We start from the raw sequence: 17638 nt of genomic DNA on the forward strand, positions 1-17638 counted from the left end.
CAGTAATAACAGCGCTCCTACTGCCTTTTCACCGTTTGTATCACTCCGCTTGAAGTGACCGTCGTGGCGGCCGATCAAATCAACCGTAATTTTTACAAATACCACGAACTGTAGTTTTAATTGTTTTTTAGGTGAGAATGTAGTTGTTTAGCTGAAATATGTGACTCATATTTAATAACAGAGCCCATTTTACTATTTGTTTTGATGTTTTCGGAGATGCGAGCTCGAGTGCGTCAGCGGCCGTTCAGTGCTTCTGTAACCGCCGAGAACAGCTTCATCTTGGCCAGTGCCTCGGGGATTTGCCGCTGGCTCTTATAGTGGTTAAACATGAGACATAATTCAATTTGAGTACATAGAACGGGCAATCTTTGGTCTTATTAATCTATTATTTTATATCTATTAGAGCAATTCGAATTGTGCTATATTAAATTTGATAATAATAAAACGTTACGTTACATCCTTATATAGCACATTGGCTACAACTAGACGGGACATATCAGAGTCTTCTCCGCTTCAAATACCTAAAACATTAAACTTTATAAACGTTTTTTTGAGTAAAGAAAACGCTTTACATTTTTTTTTTCAAACATCAGATCTTTATTTACCTTTGCATTGCACAGAGATGTCCAAACTGCGTGCGCACTTCATTCAGGAGGTGAGGCAGATTAATGAGGCTTGATTGACAGTTTGAGGATCCAATGGAGTTAGGAGGTTTTGTCACAAGCTCTTTAAAATCCTTTTCATTCGTTAAATATTTGTAAAACCCACATACCAGCGTAAATGGTGACCTATTTTTTTTTAATAACTAGTGCTTTATGTTTGACTGAACTGTACAATTGTGCTTATATGTTGTTCAATAAATATTATTTTATATAAATATGTCCATTAAGTAATATGGATTGAGTGAACATTACATTAATACGCCATTAGATGGCGGCAACACTTTACAGGAGAATTAGTCAGTGAGTCACAAGAGACTTTTAAATTGAAAGGAACTTTGCAAAAGGAAGTTGTTTTAGCGCTGTGGTGTTATGGATGGAAAATTCCCAAAGCTAAAAAAAAAGAACAAATACAAAGATCGCTTACCTCAGCGGACATTCAAACGGACTTGTATAAAGGATGTAATATTATGGACATCGACTTGAAGAATGAATGTAATGCAATATACCAGACACAGGTAATAGCCTACTCTCTCTCTCTCTCTCTCTCTCTCTCTCTCTAATACTGTAGAAAATTCAATGTGTTTCAATGAAGCGACTCAACGTTCCGTCGTTACTAGTTCTGAAGTGACGTTTTAGAATTAGTAACGGAGGCTTGGTCCAACTGTCAAATTGAGTATGTGTATACATACATATATGCAGGGTGCGATTTGTAGGGGGGGACGGGGGATTTCCCCCCTTCTGATCTATGTATCCCTGCCTCTGCTGTATTATTTTTTTAGGGATTAAAAAAATATCCCTACCGGGTGATACTACTCCACACACCACCAACAGAGCATATAAAATACCAAAAATAAAAATCTGTTTTTTTAAACATCGCCCAGTAAAACACTGCGTTTAAATAGATCAGTCTCTTTACGACCACAACAAACGGGACACTTTTCAGACGCGCATTCTGACTTCGCCTCAGTGCCAGGCGCAAGTCAAACGAGCGTGGAAAAGGTGCAGGTGACGACGAGTGAGCTTAAGTTGAACAACAGTGAACTGCTGTCAGATGATGTTAGTAAAACTCAGAAAAATGAACATGACTGTCCAATCAGCCATTATTCTGTGCTCGTAGCTCACACTCAAGAATTGCATGCGCCTGCGCACGCTACATAATTACTTTATTATAGCTTAAATAAAGCGCAAAAGAAACTACTGCAATGAGCAATGACCAAACATGCAATTAAAGCTGCTTCAAAATTTATTTATTTGTTGATTTTAAATTATCTAATTTGTTGGCCTTAAAGCGTCTTAAAAATGCACATATGTACACCAGGGAAATCTAAATTTTCTAATCTAAAACCCCAGCAAACTACATTTTTTGACCTTGGTAGTTATGAAACCCTGCGTACTGCCAAGCTTATATTCAATCTAATGAAATCTGAGGTAAATGTGCATTTCTCCAAATGTGTGCAGATTTGGACTAAAAGTTTGTATGTGTATGCACTGAGATCAAAAATAAATGGGACCAAACGTGATTGAATGTAAAGGGTTGTGTCTCGATATTCTATTAATAACTAATGATTGATTTTGCATTTTAAGAATTATTAGTGTCATAGTGGTGCAAATATATAAGCTAATATATAAGCTAATCTAATACTTCAAATCTCTAGTTTAAAACAGAAGATTTTTTTGGAAAAAAAAAAAATCTGTAACAGCTGCCAAAAATAGTATAGCTCTACTGTGGTTTTTAACAAATTTAAAAAAAAAAAAAAAAAAAATTTTCAAAACATCCCCCCCTCTGTTTTTTTTCACAAATCGCAACCTGCATACAGTATATGCATACAATATGTATATAATGTCAGGGATTATTCAGGGCTTCAGTGTAGATAGTAATATTGTACTCCTGTCAAGGCACAAAATAGCTTTAGTTCCTCTTGCATGAGATATCTTTTGATGACAGAGGAACCTGATGTCATACAGACACACATATTAAAAAATGAAAGATTTCTCAAAATGATAACAGGGCGATCCACAATTTCCATGCAATGTTTTACATAATCTTTCCAAACTGACAACCATGCATGCAAAAAACAACAACAACAACAAAATCTGAAAACACAGACAAAAATGAACATTCTGTCATTTATTACTTACCCTCATGCTGTTCCACACCGTTAATCCTCGGAACACAAATTAAGATATTTTAGTTGAATTAAATCAGTTCATGTGAGTACAGTGATTCAATATTAATACTATAAAGTGACGAGAATATTTTTGGAGCGCGAAAAATAACAAAATGATGACTTATTTAGTGATGGCCGATTTCAAAACACTGCTTCAGGAAGCATCAGAGCACAGTGAATCAGTGTATCGAATCTGCTGTTCAGAGCGCCAAAGTCACATAATTTCAGCCGTTGGCAGTTTGACACGTGATCTGAATCATGATTCGATATACTGATTCATCTGTGCTCCGATGCTTCATGAAGCATTGTTTAGAAATCGGCCATCACTAAATAAGTCATTATTTTGTTATTTTTGGCACTCCAAAAATATTCTCGTCACATTATAATATTAATAATGAACCACTGCACTCACATGAACTGATTTAAATGTTTTTACTACCTTTATGGATCTTGAGAGAGGAAGTGACATTGCTTCCTATGGAGGCCTCACGGAGCCATCGGATTTCAACTAAAATATCTTAATTTGTGTTCTGAAGATTAACGAAGGTCTTACAGGTGTGGAACAGCATGAGGGCAAGTAATAAATGACAGAATTTTGATTTTTGGGTGAACTAACCCTTTAATATTCTCAGTGGAAAAAAAAAAAAACCTTATCCGTGACAAACTAATAAATCTAGACATGAATCTTGACTTTGTTTATTGTGTTTGCTGAAGAAATTCACTCATGCAAACTCTATGCAACAATACATAGTGGTTTTTTTTTATTTATTTTTTTATAGAAAAACTTAAACATCATTCGGTATTAATATTAGAAACTTCACTGATTTAGCTTTTGATGGAAACTTCTCAAAACTATTTTTGAGCAAAACAGTCATGATTATCAGTTTAACAATTATCTTGCAATTGTACTATATCCCTGTGTGTTCTGCATATAATATATTTACCAAAAAAAAAAAAAACATGTATGTAGTGAGACCAGAGGGAGGGTCATGTATTCTGTCCATCTCTATTTACTCTGAAGTTTCTTCTCCCTGCTCTAATTGTTAAACAGCCTGGGATTTAACATGGCACAGCAGCAAGAGCTCCATAAATCTCTTGAAATGCATAGCACCTATTATAACAGAATGCATTCTGTTTGTTAATGATCTTCAAACTGCGAGGTTCAGCATTTAGTAAGCGTTAGCAAAACGCCTCACTCCAACAGCCCTCAGAGAATGTTATGGTACATCATCATTTATAGCTTTTACAATTCCAATAGTGCTGCCTGGCTGTTTTATAACTGCCTGTCGTTGGTAAGATCAGAATGACCGCAAAACATTTCCTGTCTATAAGATAATCTAAGTTCAGGCCCAGACCAGCTGAAACATGAATAAAAATATAAAAAATATTTGTTCTTGATTTGACATAGCTGATATCGTGTTAGTGGATGTGTCTTTGTAGGATGAGTTTTTTAGATTTGATGATGGATGATGAGATGGACTAAGTCAGCAAAACAGCTAAAATTCCTTCTATCACATTTAAAATTATAGTTCACTTAATAATTTAAGTTCTGTCATCATTTATTCAATCTCATGTCATTCCGAAATTGACTTTTTTTTTTCTATTGGACAGTTTTTGTTTTAGTTTTTGATACCTTTGACTTTAATTGAAAGCACAATTAAACACAAACATTTGCCCAAATATCTTTGTAAGTCATGCAAGTTTTGAATGACATGAGGATGAGTAAATGACTGAATTTTCATTTTTGCGTGTACTGCCCCTTTAAGGAGACCTGCTGTATATTTAATGAGCCAGAGCATAATTCGCACCAGTAGTTCAGTAAGTTCTTAGAAATGGAAATTCAATTTCCATGTCTGATATTAATTTCTTCTAAATCTTTTGATTGTGAAACATCAATACATTTAATGTCTCTAATGACACTCCCCTTTTAAGAGCATTGATTCTATCTAGTAATTTTCCAGCAATACACACACATTTACTCACAACCCCCTGAGGCCAGCATGCCAGTGTTACAGCCCCTTCCTATTAACATCAGTGTTCAATCAATCCAATGAGACAGACCCTGTGACTCAACACGGCCTCATTCTACTTGGAGAAGATTAGAGTCAAGTCACCATTATCTTTACATAAGCCACAATCACATTACTGCCTCCCGCAATCATACACCAATCGATATTATACCGCCAGATGCATGCCTGTTGTTTCAGAGGAAGGCTCAAGGGAGTTTTCAATGGAGATAGATAAACACTGTCCACAAAGAAGGAAGGAGGCACTTGAGTTTTGCTCTTTACAAGAATTATGAACAAATCCCTCAGGCCAAGAGCTGCTGCATAACCAGCTCAGTTTATCAAGTAGGACAACCACTACAAAAAGACAAATAACGCACAGTACATTGTGATGCCAAATTTATCTCTTTCTCTGAACTTAAATTTGTAAATATTTTATAAGCACAATTTAATATTTTATAAGTTATAAGACTAAATAAATGTGCCACCACTGACCTCAATATTTCACGTGGCTTAGTTTAGTTGGTTTGAAATGGAAGTTGGTATAGTGAAGTACTGTATATCTGAGTGAAACAGCTTCTCGAACAAAAAAAAAAAAGTAGGACGGGATCTGGATTTGGTCCATTGGAATCGATTGGATTGTTGGATCATGGTGGTGACTTTAAAAAACCTAGAGTTTCATTATTTAAAAATAACATTAGAAGTAGTTTTCACAGAAAGTGTTTATATTTTCCCCCTATTTCCCTCTCAAATTGTGATCTAAAAGAGTATGTGTCATCATATTTAATGAGACCATTTACCACCCCACCATCTTGGTTTTGAAAGACTTTGAAAGCTGACAGAACTGCTGCATCTGGCCAAGCTGAAGTGATTAGATGTGTTTTGTGCTGACTGAGCCTCAGATGGTACTAGAGGTAATGAAGCGATTTATGGTCAGTTACAGGTTGGTGGTGGTGGAAGGGGAGGGGGGCGGTAGTGTTCTAGTGTTCACGCTCAATACACATTGATGATGTTAATGTGCACAGTTACCCAGTGCAGTGCAGTAGTTTTTTGTAATTATGTGTAATGCAATAACGTGCTTCATCTCTAAACTAAGTTTTGTCTGATTAATATTGTTTTAGGAAAATAGTGATTAAAAGCCAACTCACTACACATGATGATACGTGATAGATGTTTTTTAAAATACAAACCATTATTTAATTATGTCGGCATAAACATAATTCACTACACTAGACAGGTAATGAACATAATCTAGCTAACATTATTTGAAGAGTTTATTTGCAAAAACAGATAACTCCATTTTTATGAATTCTCACAAATCATGTTTTTTTTATTGTGCATTCCAATTAATAACAATCAAACTGCAGTTGGGCTGTTTTGATTAAGTAATGATAACTCTAAAAAATATAGGTAAATTAAAAAATTAAAATTCATTGAAAGTATGTTTTATATATATATTAAAAGTTTGTTTTTTAGCAAAAGCAGATAACTCCAACAGTCGTTTTTTGGCAAAAGCAGATAACTCCACATTTCATGTTTCATAGTTAAACAAAACCCAAGTAATTGCATTTAAAACACTCTCAAACACACATGTGCACACAAACGCACACACACACACCCCCACCCACGCGCACACACACACACACACACACACACACACAAACAGATCGGCACACACATACACACACACACACACACACGCGCGCGCACGCTCTCTCTCTCTCTCTCAAACACACACACACACACACACACACACAGATCGACACACACACACACACACACACAGATCGGCACACAAGTACACACACATGCACTAATCCACACACGCACGTGCGCGCTCGCACACACACACACACAAGCAAAAGGACAACCAATTTTTCAGCATGTAAGTCGTGTATGGTGTACAAGGACTTACAGGAGTCGAAATCATAAATCCTCGATCACTTTTAGTGAGCTTTGATAAAACTTCCCTCAGCTAGCGCGTCTTTTTGAAGTGACTAGAAGCCTTGTCACCTGACCTGAATACTGCGCGCTGATTCGCTAAAACGGACTTATTGGTTTCTGTCTGTACACAAACAAGGGCGCTTGTCGGCTTCTGCTGTAAAACGTGAACTTGCGATGCCTGAAAGTGGGCAAAACCGGCTCTTCTGACAAAATGGATTTAGGGTACAGAACGTGCTATATATGGAGAATAATGCACAGCACTTAGTTCATTTTTTTAAACATACATCACTACACTAGACAGGTAATGAACATAATCTAGCTAACATTATTTATTTACAGCTGAAATGTTGCATGTATATGTAAAAAGCAAAGTATTTATCATAATGTACTTTAAATAACATTAAAAATGAATCTAATAAAGATATTAGTTCTGATGTTGTTCATAAATACCAGTAGTGATGTTATACAATGAGGATGTTGTCATGTCGCCAGAAATAGTCATCAGTGTCCCAATGTGTAGTGAGCCGGGGTCCAATTCATGATCCACGAGCCGGGGTCCAATTCATGATCCACGACCTAGAAAGCTAAGGAGTTGATTGATACACACTCATTGTTTTGGTTGTGCTTCGGCTTTTGTGACTGTGATTATCCTGCTGCTCAGAAAACATTCACTGCTAGGCTTAAGATATATAACCAGATTAGATGGAAAGGATCTCAAGCTGACAGCTGAAGATTTTACTGTAGCTTTACCCATTAATAGACACGGTTCTGTTTATTGAAACTAAATCCAGTACAGCGCTACAACAACCATAATAAAATGACTTTTCACAATAGATAATGCTTTACTATGAACGCTGAGAGCTACACATGGCAATTTATCTGTTCAATAAAATACCTTACTCACCTGTTGAGTAATAAAAAACAGAATCTCTGTGTCACTTTTACAACATTTCAAATCCCTCAGTTCTTGCCATCCCTGAAAAGCCAAGGCAATGATTCTCATTTTATTAGGAGCTCTGTCGCATTCTATTTTTGCCAGCAGACTCTCCTCTGTTCAACTTTTTATTTTATTTTTTTGAAACGGGGTGATTCCCCAGAGGTTCAAGATTTAGTATCCTCCATGTCAACCTTTCGCGCTGGTTGTGACAACTAACCTATGCCACTCCCACACCATACACGCGGCAAAGTAGCCAGAGCAAATTTTCTCTGCCGTATGTACGCAACTTCCCCCCCAAAAATACATCCTGCTAGGTCTAAAATATAAACACTTGTAATAGGCATACCATAGTGAATCAGTAACTGCATATACATGGACCCTACGTCAATCATAATGGATTAGCCAAATCTGATTTAAAATTTCATTCTAAAAACTTCCTTCCTTGCCTTCCTGTCTTCCACTTATCATCTGTGAAGTAGAGCAGGACAACGTCCCAGCAGTCCTTGTTTCAGACTTTTGTCCACAGACGCCTTGTTTTGGGCTCAGGAATGGGCTTTTTTACTGCTTGATTAATATAAAAGCATCAGGGCACAAAGCTTCATGTGCTCATTGTCTCCTAATTAGGACCCAAAATAGATATCAAGTCTGCTTTTTAAAACAAAGAACAGAAGCAATTTAGGAGAATAGTATGCGCAAACAGCTGGAAACTCTATATATTTGTGCAGTTTGTGCATTTAAAAAAAATCATTTCCCATTTGAAGTTTGTGACATAAGCGTGCACATTAACCCGATCACCTTATTTAGCGTTCATGTAAACAATACGTTCAGATTGATTAATTGGAATTAATTAATTAATTCCGATTGAAACAAAATGTGTCCATGTAAATGCTAGTGTGAGACAAAAAGATGTTTTGGAAGAAGTATTGATGATGTATTTGACTCATTACTTAAATTTTGTTCATTTTAAACCATAAAAGTTACACAGGCTACGTTCACACTGCAGGAAAAAAGGGGCCATCTGAAATTTTTTTTTTTTTTTTTCCTCCTCGCAGTGTGAACAGCACAAACATGTGCAATCTGATATTTTCGAGTCTTATTTGGGACACTTTCATATGTGGTCCTAAATCAAATACAGGACTGTTATTTTGCAATGCGACCTCAGTCTGAACAGTTATATCAGAGATTTTACATCACTCTAGATCGACATTTGGCACAATTCTGCACTAATGTCACTCCAAAGATTTTACATACCAGTAGTTCTTTGAATATGGAAGAGCGCAGCAAAGTTAGTCAGTGGAGGGACGGTGAGCTGTTTTCATCAAACAAAACGTTGCTCTCTTTCTCCTCATCTTCGTCTATGTCCTCCTTATCGGCTGCACACAGATTCGCTGGCTTCCGTGGTGCATAACCTAATAAATGAACGGGAAAGTGCTGACTTCAGTAACCTCCGTGTTTACTTCCGTATGACAGTGTTCTGTGTGCTGTCTTTGTTGTCGTTCTTTTGCGCATGTGGGTCAGTTCAGGACCGTAACCAGTTCACACTCAAATCTGATACTGGACAAATTTTTAAAGAAAAGTGTGAACAGCCAAACTAAAAAAAACAGATATAACTGTGCAGCATCTCACTTCTATAGGTCTATCTAATAGTGAAGTTTAATTACTTAATTATGTTGCTGAGAAAAATAATGTAGTGATTCAGTAGTGAATCAATTTACCAATCAATTAACCAAATAATTGGAAAAATATTCAGCAGACACAGTCACAAATTGTTTTATAATGGAAAATAGGTGGGCCAGGGGATAGTATACCATAATATTTTACATAAACCTCTAAAATCGCTACACTATAATCGTTGTGTGAAGGCAATGAGTGAAAAGTCTATTATAAAATGAGTGCAGCACAATCTAATAGCCATGTCGCCGTCTCTGCCTGATCTTAGAAATCAGAGCCTTCCAGGAGTAATATCAACTGAAATACTCCATCATGCACAATTTCTACTATTTAATGTCTCGTTAAATATTTTAAACCTTGTAAGATTTGATACACAAATGAGTGCAAACGCTATGAATGAAATGAGTGTAGCATGATCAAAAAATCAAATATCTGTGTTGCCGTCATACACATTTTTACTACTTGATTTGTCTATTTAAATGTTTTAAAACTTGTACAGTATGATACATTATATGTTTCTCTCCCACTCTCTCCTGGATCTGGCAAGCATTTATGTATTCTTTATGATTTAATAATTTGTTGATTTGCATTTATATGAATTCAGTGCTTCCCACAGGTTTGAAATATACTTGCGGTGGTGGCCGGGCGAAAAATCCTCCTATTACCCACGGCACAAAAATGGTCTACTACATGTGACAAACAAATAATGTGTGATTTTTAACTGAATTTTTTTTATTGAAATTAATTTTAATTACATAGCATATTACATTTAATTACATACTAATATTATGCATTATTATGCATTGTAAATTATGCAAAATTACAGCATTTAAATGGTTCACCTTTTCGTATGTTCTCCTTGCTGTCATATAGTGTCTCTCTCAGTGAATGGGACACAGATTTTACTAGTAAAATTTATAAAATGAATATATGTGTCAAATAATGTTCTTAGTCTTTTCTTCCTGTGGGGGAGACTACAATAATTTACTATGAATTAAATGGAAATCAAATTAAATACAATTTATTATGTAACCAAAATACCAATAATGCCTAAAAGAAAAAGAAAAAACTTAGCGTGTGACTTTTAATTATAAACAAGCCCAAAATACACCGGGACTCTTATTTTGAAATGTCTGTACTATTGCAGGCTAATCCTTCAGATTCTTACAATCGTCTAAAACATTTTATATAAAGGCCATGAAGTAGACTTTGTATTAATTCATCAACTTGAGTTCATTAGCAATCGCTTGGCATAAATCTGCGCTTTTCATTGATTGAGAATCATTTTGAAGCAGTCTGAGGCACTGTTGCGCAAGCTTGTAGAATGCGCAACAGCGCCCCCTTGTGACTTTGCAAAACGCAGAGCCCGTGGGAATGTTAACGGGACTAAACATTTCTGACGCACACATAATGAGCAGGTACGAAACAACTAGTTTATCAATCACGGATGGTTTCATTATCTTGCGCGGATATAAAAGTATAAGAGGATAAAAGTAATAAAAGCAAAAATGTGTCTCCAAATATACTCGGGCGGGCGTTATTATACGTGGGTGACCCGCCCAAGTAAAGTCTATGTGTGGGAAGCACTGGAATTGATAAAGCACATAAATGTAAGCAACATTAAGCAATGCAGTTTTGTTCAGATGACGTCCTTCTGTTTCGATTCTCATTTGTTCTGACATGCTCTTTCAACTCTCTTTTCTGTTCGTACCCTGTATCCTGACTCATCATTCAGTAGTAATGTGGCTTTGATCTGGTCCTTGTGAAACGTATGTGTCTCTCTGCTGTCTACTTCACGTTATTGTGGTGGACAGTCAGTGCACTGTATTGGAATTTTTTTTTTTTTTTTTAGAGGCCTCTATTCAGCATGTAGTCTCCAAGGCTTTTCTGAAGCTCCTGTCTTAGCGGGTTTCCCAGACACGCTTTGATCACTGGTGCCATGCTGTGCTTTGGCTTACATGGGCTAATCAATGTGCACAGTAGCCTTACCCTGCCCTCTGACCTCTCCGCACTCCAATTAGCCATCATTCTGTGACCCCTGCTGCCTACCTGTCAATCACCTTCAGTCCACACCTACACTGCACGTCTGCCGTCAGTTACTTCCTGCTCTCTTTGCCCCACTGCCTCATGGCCTGTCAATCAAATGGAAAGCTTCCCTTTAAATTCAGCTGATCGTATTGTTAGACCACACATTTCGTCTTGCTGCATTGTCTTGTAATGTCCATCAGGTGGTACAGACTCCAAGCAACCCTTCCCAACCCATGTCAGTCTGGGCTTCCTTTTTGTCATGCCCACAGCGGCTGTATTTTTCAGATGCACTAAATTATTAGCTCTGTTCTGACAGCTCCGCTGACACTTTAGAAATTAGAGGCATTTTTTACTGTTGCTCAAGGACAAGGGTTTTTTTCCCCCCTAGTTATAAGCTCTGCATGAAAGGAAATGTACTTTTTAAAGGAAATGAAAGTGTGTGTTTTAATCCTGTTAAATCTTTCTGTTCATTAGGATGGGAACTTCACCAGAACCCTGCCTGGAAAAGCTCCAAATAATACAGTGCAAGTGGGTCAATCTGCATTTGTAGACTTCGGTGAGTAGTAGCAGATAACTGTATGCAGCCTTTTTGTTTTGTGATTAGAGGTGCATTACATGCATTCACTCTGATATAACAAAAAAACTGACTGTGATTTCTAGGGTAATTCATGGTTAATATGCTCAATTCTGATTCAGTTCAGAATCTGAAAGTAGGTTAATTCTTCGTGACACTGGCATTCAGCTTCCTGTTTCATGGCGAAACATCATACTTTGTCAGGCTGCCACGGACACGCCGTTCAACAATAACTCAAGATCTTTGCAATTTAACATCGCTAAGGCCTTAAAGGTGCCATAGAATGTGTTTTCAAAAGATGTAATATAAGTCTAAGGTGTCCCCTGAATGTGTCTGAAGTTTCAGCTCACAATACCCCATAGATTTTTTTTTAAATTAATTTTTAACTGCCTATTTTGGGGCATCATTAAATATGCGCCAATTCAGGCTGCAACCCCTTTAAATTCTCGTGCTCCCTGCCCCCCGAGCTCGCGACTGCTTTAAACAGCATAAACAAAGTTCACACAGCTAATATAACCCTCAAAATGGATCTTTACAAAGTGTTCGTCATGCACGTCGCTAATCGCGTAAGTATGGTATTTATTTGGATTCTTACATTTGATTCTGAATGAGTTTGATGGTGCTTCGTGGTTAAAGCTAACATTACACACTGTTGGAGAGATTTATAAAGAATGAAGTTGTGTTTATGCATTATACAGACTGCAAGTGTTTAAAAAATTAAAATAATGACAGTCTTGTCTCCGTGAATACAGTAAGAAACTATGGTAACTTTAACCACATTTAACAGTACATTAGCAACATGCTAACGAAACATTTAGAAAGACAATTTACAAATATCACTAAAAATATCATGGATCATGTCAGTTATTATTGCTCCATCTGGCATTTTTTGCTATTGTTCTTGCTTGCTTACCTAGTCTGATGATTCAGCTGACACACATCCAGACGTCCTGCCCTTGTGTAATGCCTTGAACATGAGCTGGCATATGCAAATATTGGGGGAGTACATATTAATGATCCCGACTGTTACGTAACAGTCGGTGTTATGTTGAGATTCGCCTGTTCTTCAGAGGCCTTTTAAACAAATGAGCTTTATATAAGAAGGAGGAAACAATGGTGTTTGAGACTCACTGTAGGTCATTTCCATGTACTGAACTCTTGTTATTCAGCTATCCCATGGAAAATTCAATTTTTCATTCTAGGGCACCTTTAAGATTACACTGACCAAATATGATGTTGATCTGGTTAAATCTCAGTGAGGAGTTAATCACAGTGTAAAACATTACATTTCCTATTGCCTGCTGGTGGCGCTATGACTGTAACTGAATATTGGCATGTAGATATCTTCAAGCCAGGACTCTAATAAAACATTAAGTTTTGTTAAGTTTTGGCAGATCGGACATTGTATGCCTGAGTTACAACAACTTTCTGTTTCATGGTGAAACATCAAATATAGTCAGGCTGCCACAGACACGTCCTTCAGCGAAAATTCTCATTCTCAAGATCTTCGCAATTTAACGTCTCAAAGGCCTTAAGATTAGACTGACCAAATATGATGTTTATCTGATAAAATCTCTGGGTGGAGTTTGTTAAAGTACAACGTCTGGAAATGGCAAAAACTGTAAAAATTTTGCAGAGAAAATTCAAAACATCTCACTTCCTGTTGAGTTTTCAGATTTTGCTCCCTGGGACATTTTTGTAGGTATTGGGCTTTTACATATGTCTACCAAATTTCATACTTGTGCATGAAACAAAAATAGCACAAAGGGAACTTGATTGAAAATTTGTAGGTTTATACATTTTGCTACACCCAATTCTAAAACCCATATCAGACGTGTGAGGGAGTCACCTGTCAATTGCGTCATATACACGTTACCCTCGTTTTACAGTTTTATTTTGTAGAAATCATGGAAACACCAAAGATGCTTTAATATATGACATGTTTTAATAGACAAGGGAACATCTGTTTTGATACATTTACAGACAGAAAACTAATTGTTATATATCTCAACACGTTTAGTCTTATTGTATAAATCTAGTTTTCTTGATTTTCAACTACATGTTGCAGCTTTAATAGCATTTTAGATTCTTGATCTTATGAAACTTTTATTTTGGAATCTTCAATTATAGGCCCCTATATGGTTCAATCTCAGAGATTTTGGGATGTCAGTGTGGTAACATTGTTACGATACTGCATATTTGAACTCTTGCTAGCTTCAGAAGCTATTAAAATGAACAAAGTCCTTTCTTCCAAATATCATTGAAACTGATTCAAATATAGATTCTTATAAATACACTTTTGAGAGCCAGTTAATGTGCCTCAACTTGACCATTTCAGTATATTTTTGGCACTCAGAGAGGGTGTTGTATGCAACTGTTTTGATAGAGGGAAACAAGATACATTTCTAGTTTCAACATTATGTATTCTTCAGACATTCCCTTTTAAATGCAATAAGTATCAGCTGTGTGAAAAGTGAACCACATTTGGTTTTCGACCATTGAAAATGGGTACAATTCAACAAATTGAACATGAAGCCGCATTGAGATCCCCATATCTATGGGATTGAAGCATATAGAGCCTAGAAAATGAATATTTCAAAAGAAAAGTTTAATCTAAAGCATCTTTAAGCATCTAAAAATCATATTGAGATATCTTTAATACTTTTTGAGTCATTTATGGCACTATGCAATTGTGTTGATAGAAAACAAAACAAGATACATTTCTAGTTTCAGCATTATTTTGTTGTTCAGATATTCCTCTTTAAAAGAAAAGAATCATCAGCCAAAAAGTGATCCACTTGGTTTTTGACCACTGAAAATGTGTACATAACAATTTACTCATGGAGCTGCATTACGATATCCTGGCATATAGAGCCTTTAAAATGAAGATACTAAAATAAATGTTTGTTAAAAACTGAAATAAAAAAGGATATTAAGATACCTTTGATACTTCTTGAGTTACAGGCATGCCAGTTTGGAGCAAAAAACACAATAACTTTCAGTGTTAGCTATCTTTGTTATATTATATGCCAAAGTCAACAGATTTTACTAATAGTCCTACCAATCTCTGTGTAAAAATAAAATAATGGTGCTGCCATCTTTCTAAAGTAATTTTTACCCCCCTGTAATTTGGCTCCAAATCTTAAGTGAAAATTATAATTTTGACCCCCCCTCTACAAAATAGTGAATTACTCAGTAAATATACATCCATGACATTTAATATTTTGGCTTTCATTACCATTTATGTGTGTCTTTTCTTCAGAGAAAATATTAACAAAATAAAGAATTTGAGCTGAGGAAGTTTCCAATTTTTTTTTTGATTTGACAAGGAATGATCCAGTACATCTCTTATGGGAATACATACACAACACACAAATTCAATGCTCACATATGGTGCCAAATTGAATATTAGCTCCTGTGGGATCCTATTAAATATTAACAATACAAATTTCCCCTTTCCAAAAGCATCCCACTGATAGCGGGGATGACACCGGCAGTGAAATCTCACATAGCATAAATGATTGATAAGCAAAGTGAAATGACCTAAAAGATTGAATGTGTTCAACTGAGCTGTGTCTCAGGAGCTTGGCCTTTATATTCAAAGCTAACTTATCTGACCAAACAAGAGCTCTTCTCTGCACGCTTTAATCTGTATTCTCTGAACTCTTTCTTTTGTCATTTTGGAAAATGTCACTTCAAGCTGTTATGGTGATTTTACAGCAAAGAGCTTCAAAGGATGATAGTTTTAAGCAGGATGGAGGTTTTCATTAAACTCCCCATCAGTCATGTTGTGACACTTTTTGAAGACTGGTGGCATCAGGGCCTCTTTCTTTCTTATTTTTTTTTTTATTTTTTTTTTTAGTTAACTAAAACCATAATTGAAATATTTTTCATTACTTGAAATAAAATAATTGTTAACTAAAATAAAATTATTTATCATATATATAAGAAATATATATATATATATATTATTATTATTATTATTATTAAAAATAACAAAAATACACAACAAAAACAAAATTACTAAAAAATATAATACTATCTCAATGGTAGTAAAATAACACTGGTTAGCATACAAGACTCCAGCTGGAAATCTAACCCAAAAATATTGCTGTATTATCAAGGCAGCCATTGAATTCTGTCATAGAGTATGCCGTTAGGGACCAACCAAGAGAGATGATAGGAAGGCAAAGGCGAGCACCGGGATAATCCAAAGAGCGCTTTTTATTTATCCAAGCAGCAACAGCTCGGGTGATATTTACAAATAAGTGAGTAATGCATAAAGAAAAAAAAAAAACAATAAATGAGCAAAAAAACAAACAAACAAACAAAAAAAATATTACAAACGCTTTACACAGCGTACACTTGCTCTATCTTACCAAGAACAAAGTAAATTTGCTTAAACAGCATAAACGTAACCTGCAGTTTAACTCACTGACCCCTCTTTCCCCAAAGGCTGAGAAGGTCTGGCTTAAATATCTTAAATTCCCGCCAGAATAATAAGTGGACTATACCACCTCTTTAGCCAAACAACATAAAGAAGAAAGAAAAAAAAACAAATAATAATAAAAAAGAACAGTAATTTCATGTTTAACTGAAATTGGACATCCATTGCAACAGAAAATAAACAGATATAGAATAAACAGATTTTGAAGATTAATGAAGGTCTTAGGGGTGTGGAACAGCATGAGGGTGAGTAATAAATGACAGAATTTTCATTTTTGGGTGAACTAACCCCTTAAATATAACCTCACTGTTTGGTGTCATGTGTAGGTGAAATCTATGTTGGACTGTGTTCTGGTAAACAGGAGCTTGAAACATACATGCTCTTTATAAGCTGCCCTATGAGTATGACATCTAAAAACTTTTAGAGGCATCATCTTATGACCTTTACTGCTTCACAGAAATGATGTCACAGTGACGGTAAGGGATGCAAAGCAAGAGGTTGGGGGAGTTGAAGCATATATATAGAGAGAGAGAGAGAGAGAGAGAGAGAGAGAGAATGAGCTGTAGACCGTGATTTACGATGATAAATGATGTTGGGGATGGAAAGAGATGTGCATGTGAGATGAGCCCTAGTCTACATGTATATGCGATCGTGCCCGAGTCAATAATGTGGCTCACATGGTAAAAGGCTTTATTGGATTAGTGTCAGGCGCGTGTTCTGGAGACAGGACTATGAAGATCTCTGCCGAACCCTGATGATCAACATCTTTCTCCGCTTTGTCCTTTTCTATCTTCCTCTCCTGTTTTTCCACCTGTTTTTTGGTTGCCTCCAAAGCTTTTAACTTCCCTTACCACATGCGCATTTCACCACCGTCTAGTACACACACACGCAGGCGTCAAACTGTCTGCACCAATTAGCTACAGGAGTGTGTGTGTGTGGAGGAGCCTGTACAGTCATTATAAGATGATTTGGTGTGAGGAACAGGCTGCAGCTCCCTGATGTTTATTGTCTTTGACAGGACAGCGCACGGCAGCTGATGTGCACTGGGGGTAAAGACAGATACACACCGGCTTTAGCTGCATTCTCACCCCCTCGCACACACACGGCACAGGTGAATCATAGCGATGCTGCTCTCATTAAGTGGCTGGTAATGGGAAGTGAATGGCTTCTTCTGAAGCCAAGGACACATTCTGACATTATA

The 17638-nt window shown here is 36.4% G+C and overlaps 1 protein-coding gene across 1 annotated transcript in view; it reads left to right on the forward strand.

Annotated features, from left to right (window-relative positions):
• Positions 1–17638, forward strand: part of itfg1 (integrin alpha FG-GAP repeat containing 1) — a 159928-nt gene that overhangs the window by 31585 nt on the left and 110705 nt on the right. Inside the window, exon 8 of the mRNA XM_067402090.1 lies at positions 11891–11972. Within this exon, the coding sequence (XP_067258191.1) occupies positions 11891–11972 (82 nt within the window). The remainder of the gene's footprint in view (positions 1–11890; positions 11973–17638) is intronic.

Source organism: Chanodichthys erythropterus, chromosome 11 (assembly GCF_024489055.1).
Source record: "Chanodichthys erythropterus isolate Z2021 chromosome 11, ASM2448905v1, whole genome shotgun sequence".
NCBI classification, from domain to species: domain Eukaryota; kingdom Metazoa; phylum Chordata; class Actinopteri; order Cypriniformes; family Xenocyprididae; genus Chanodichthys; species Chanodichthys erythropterus.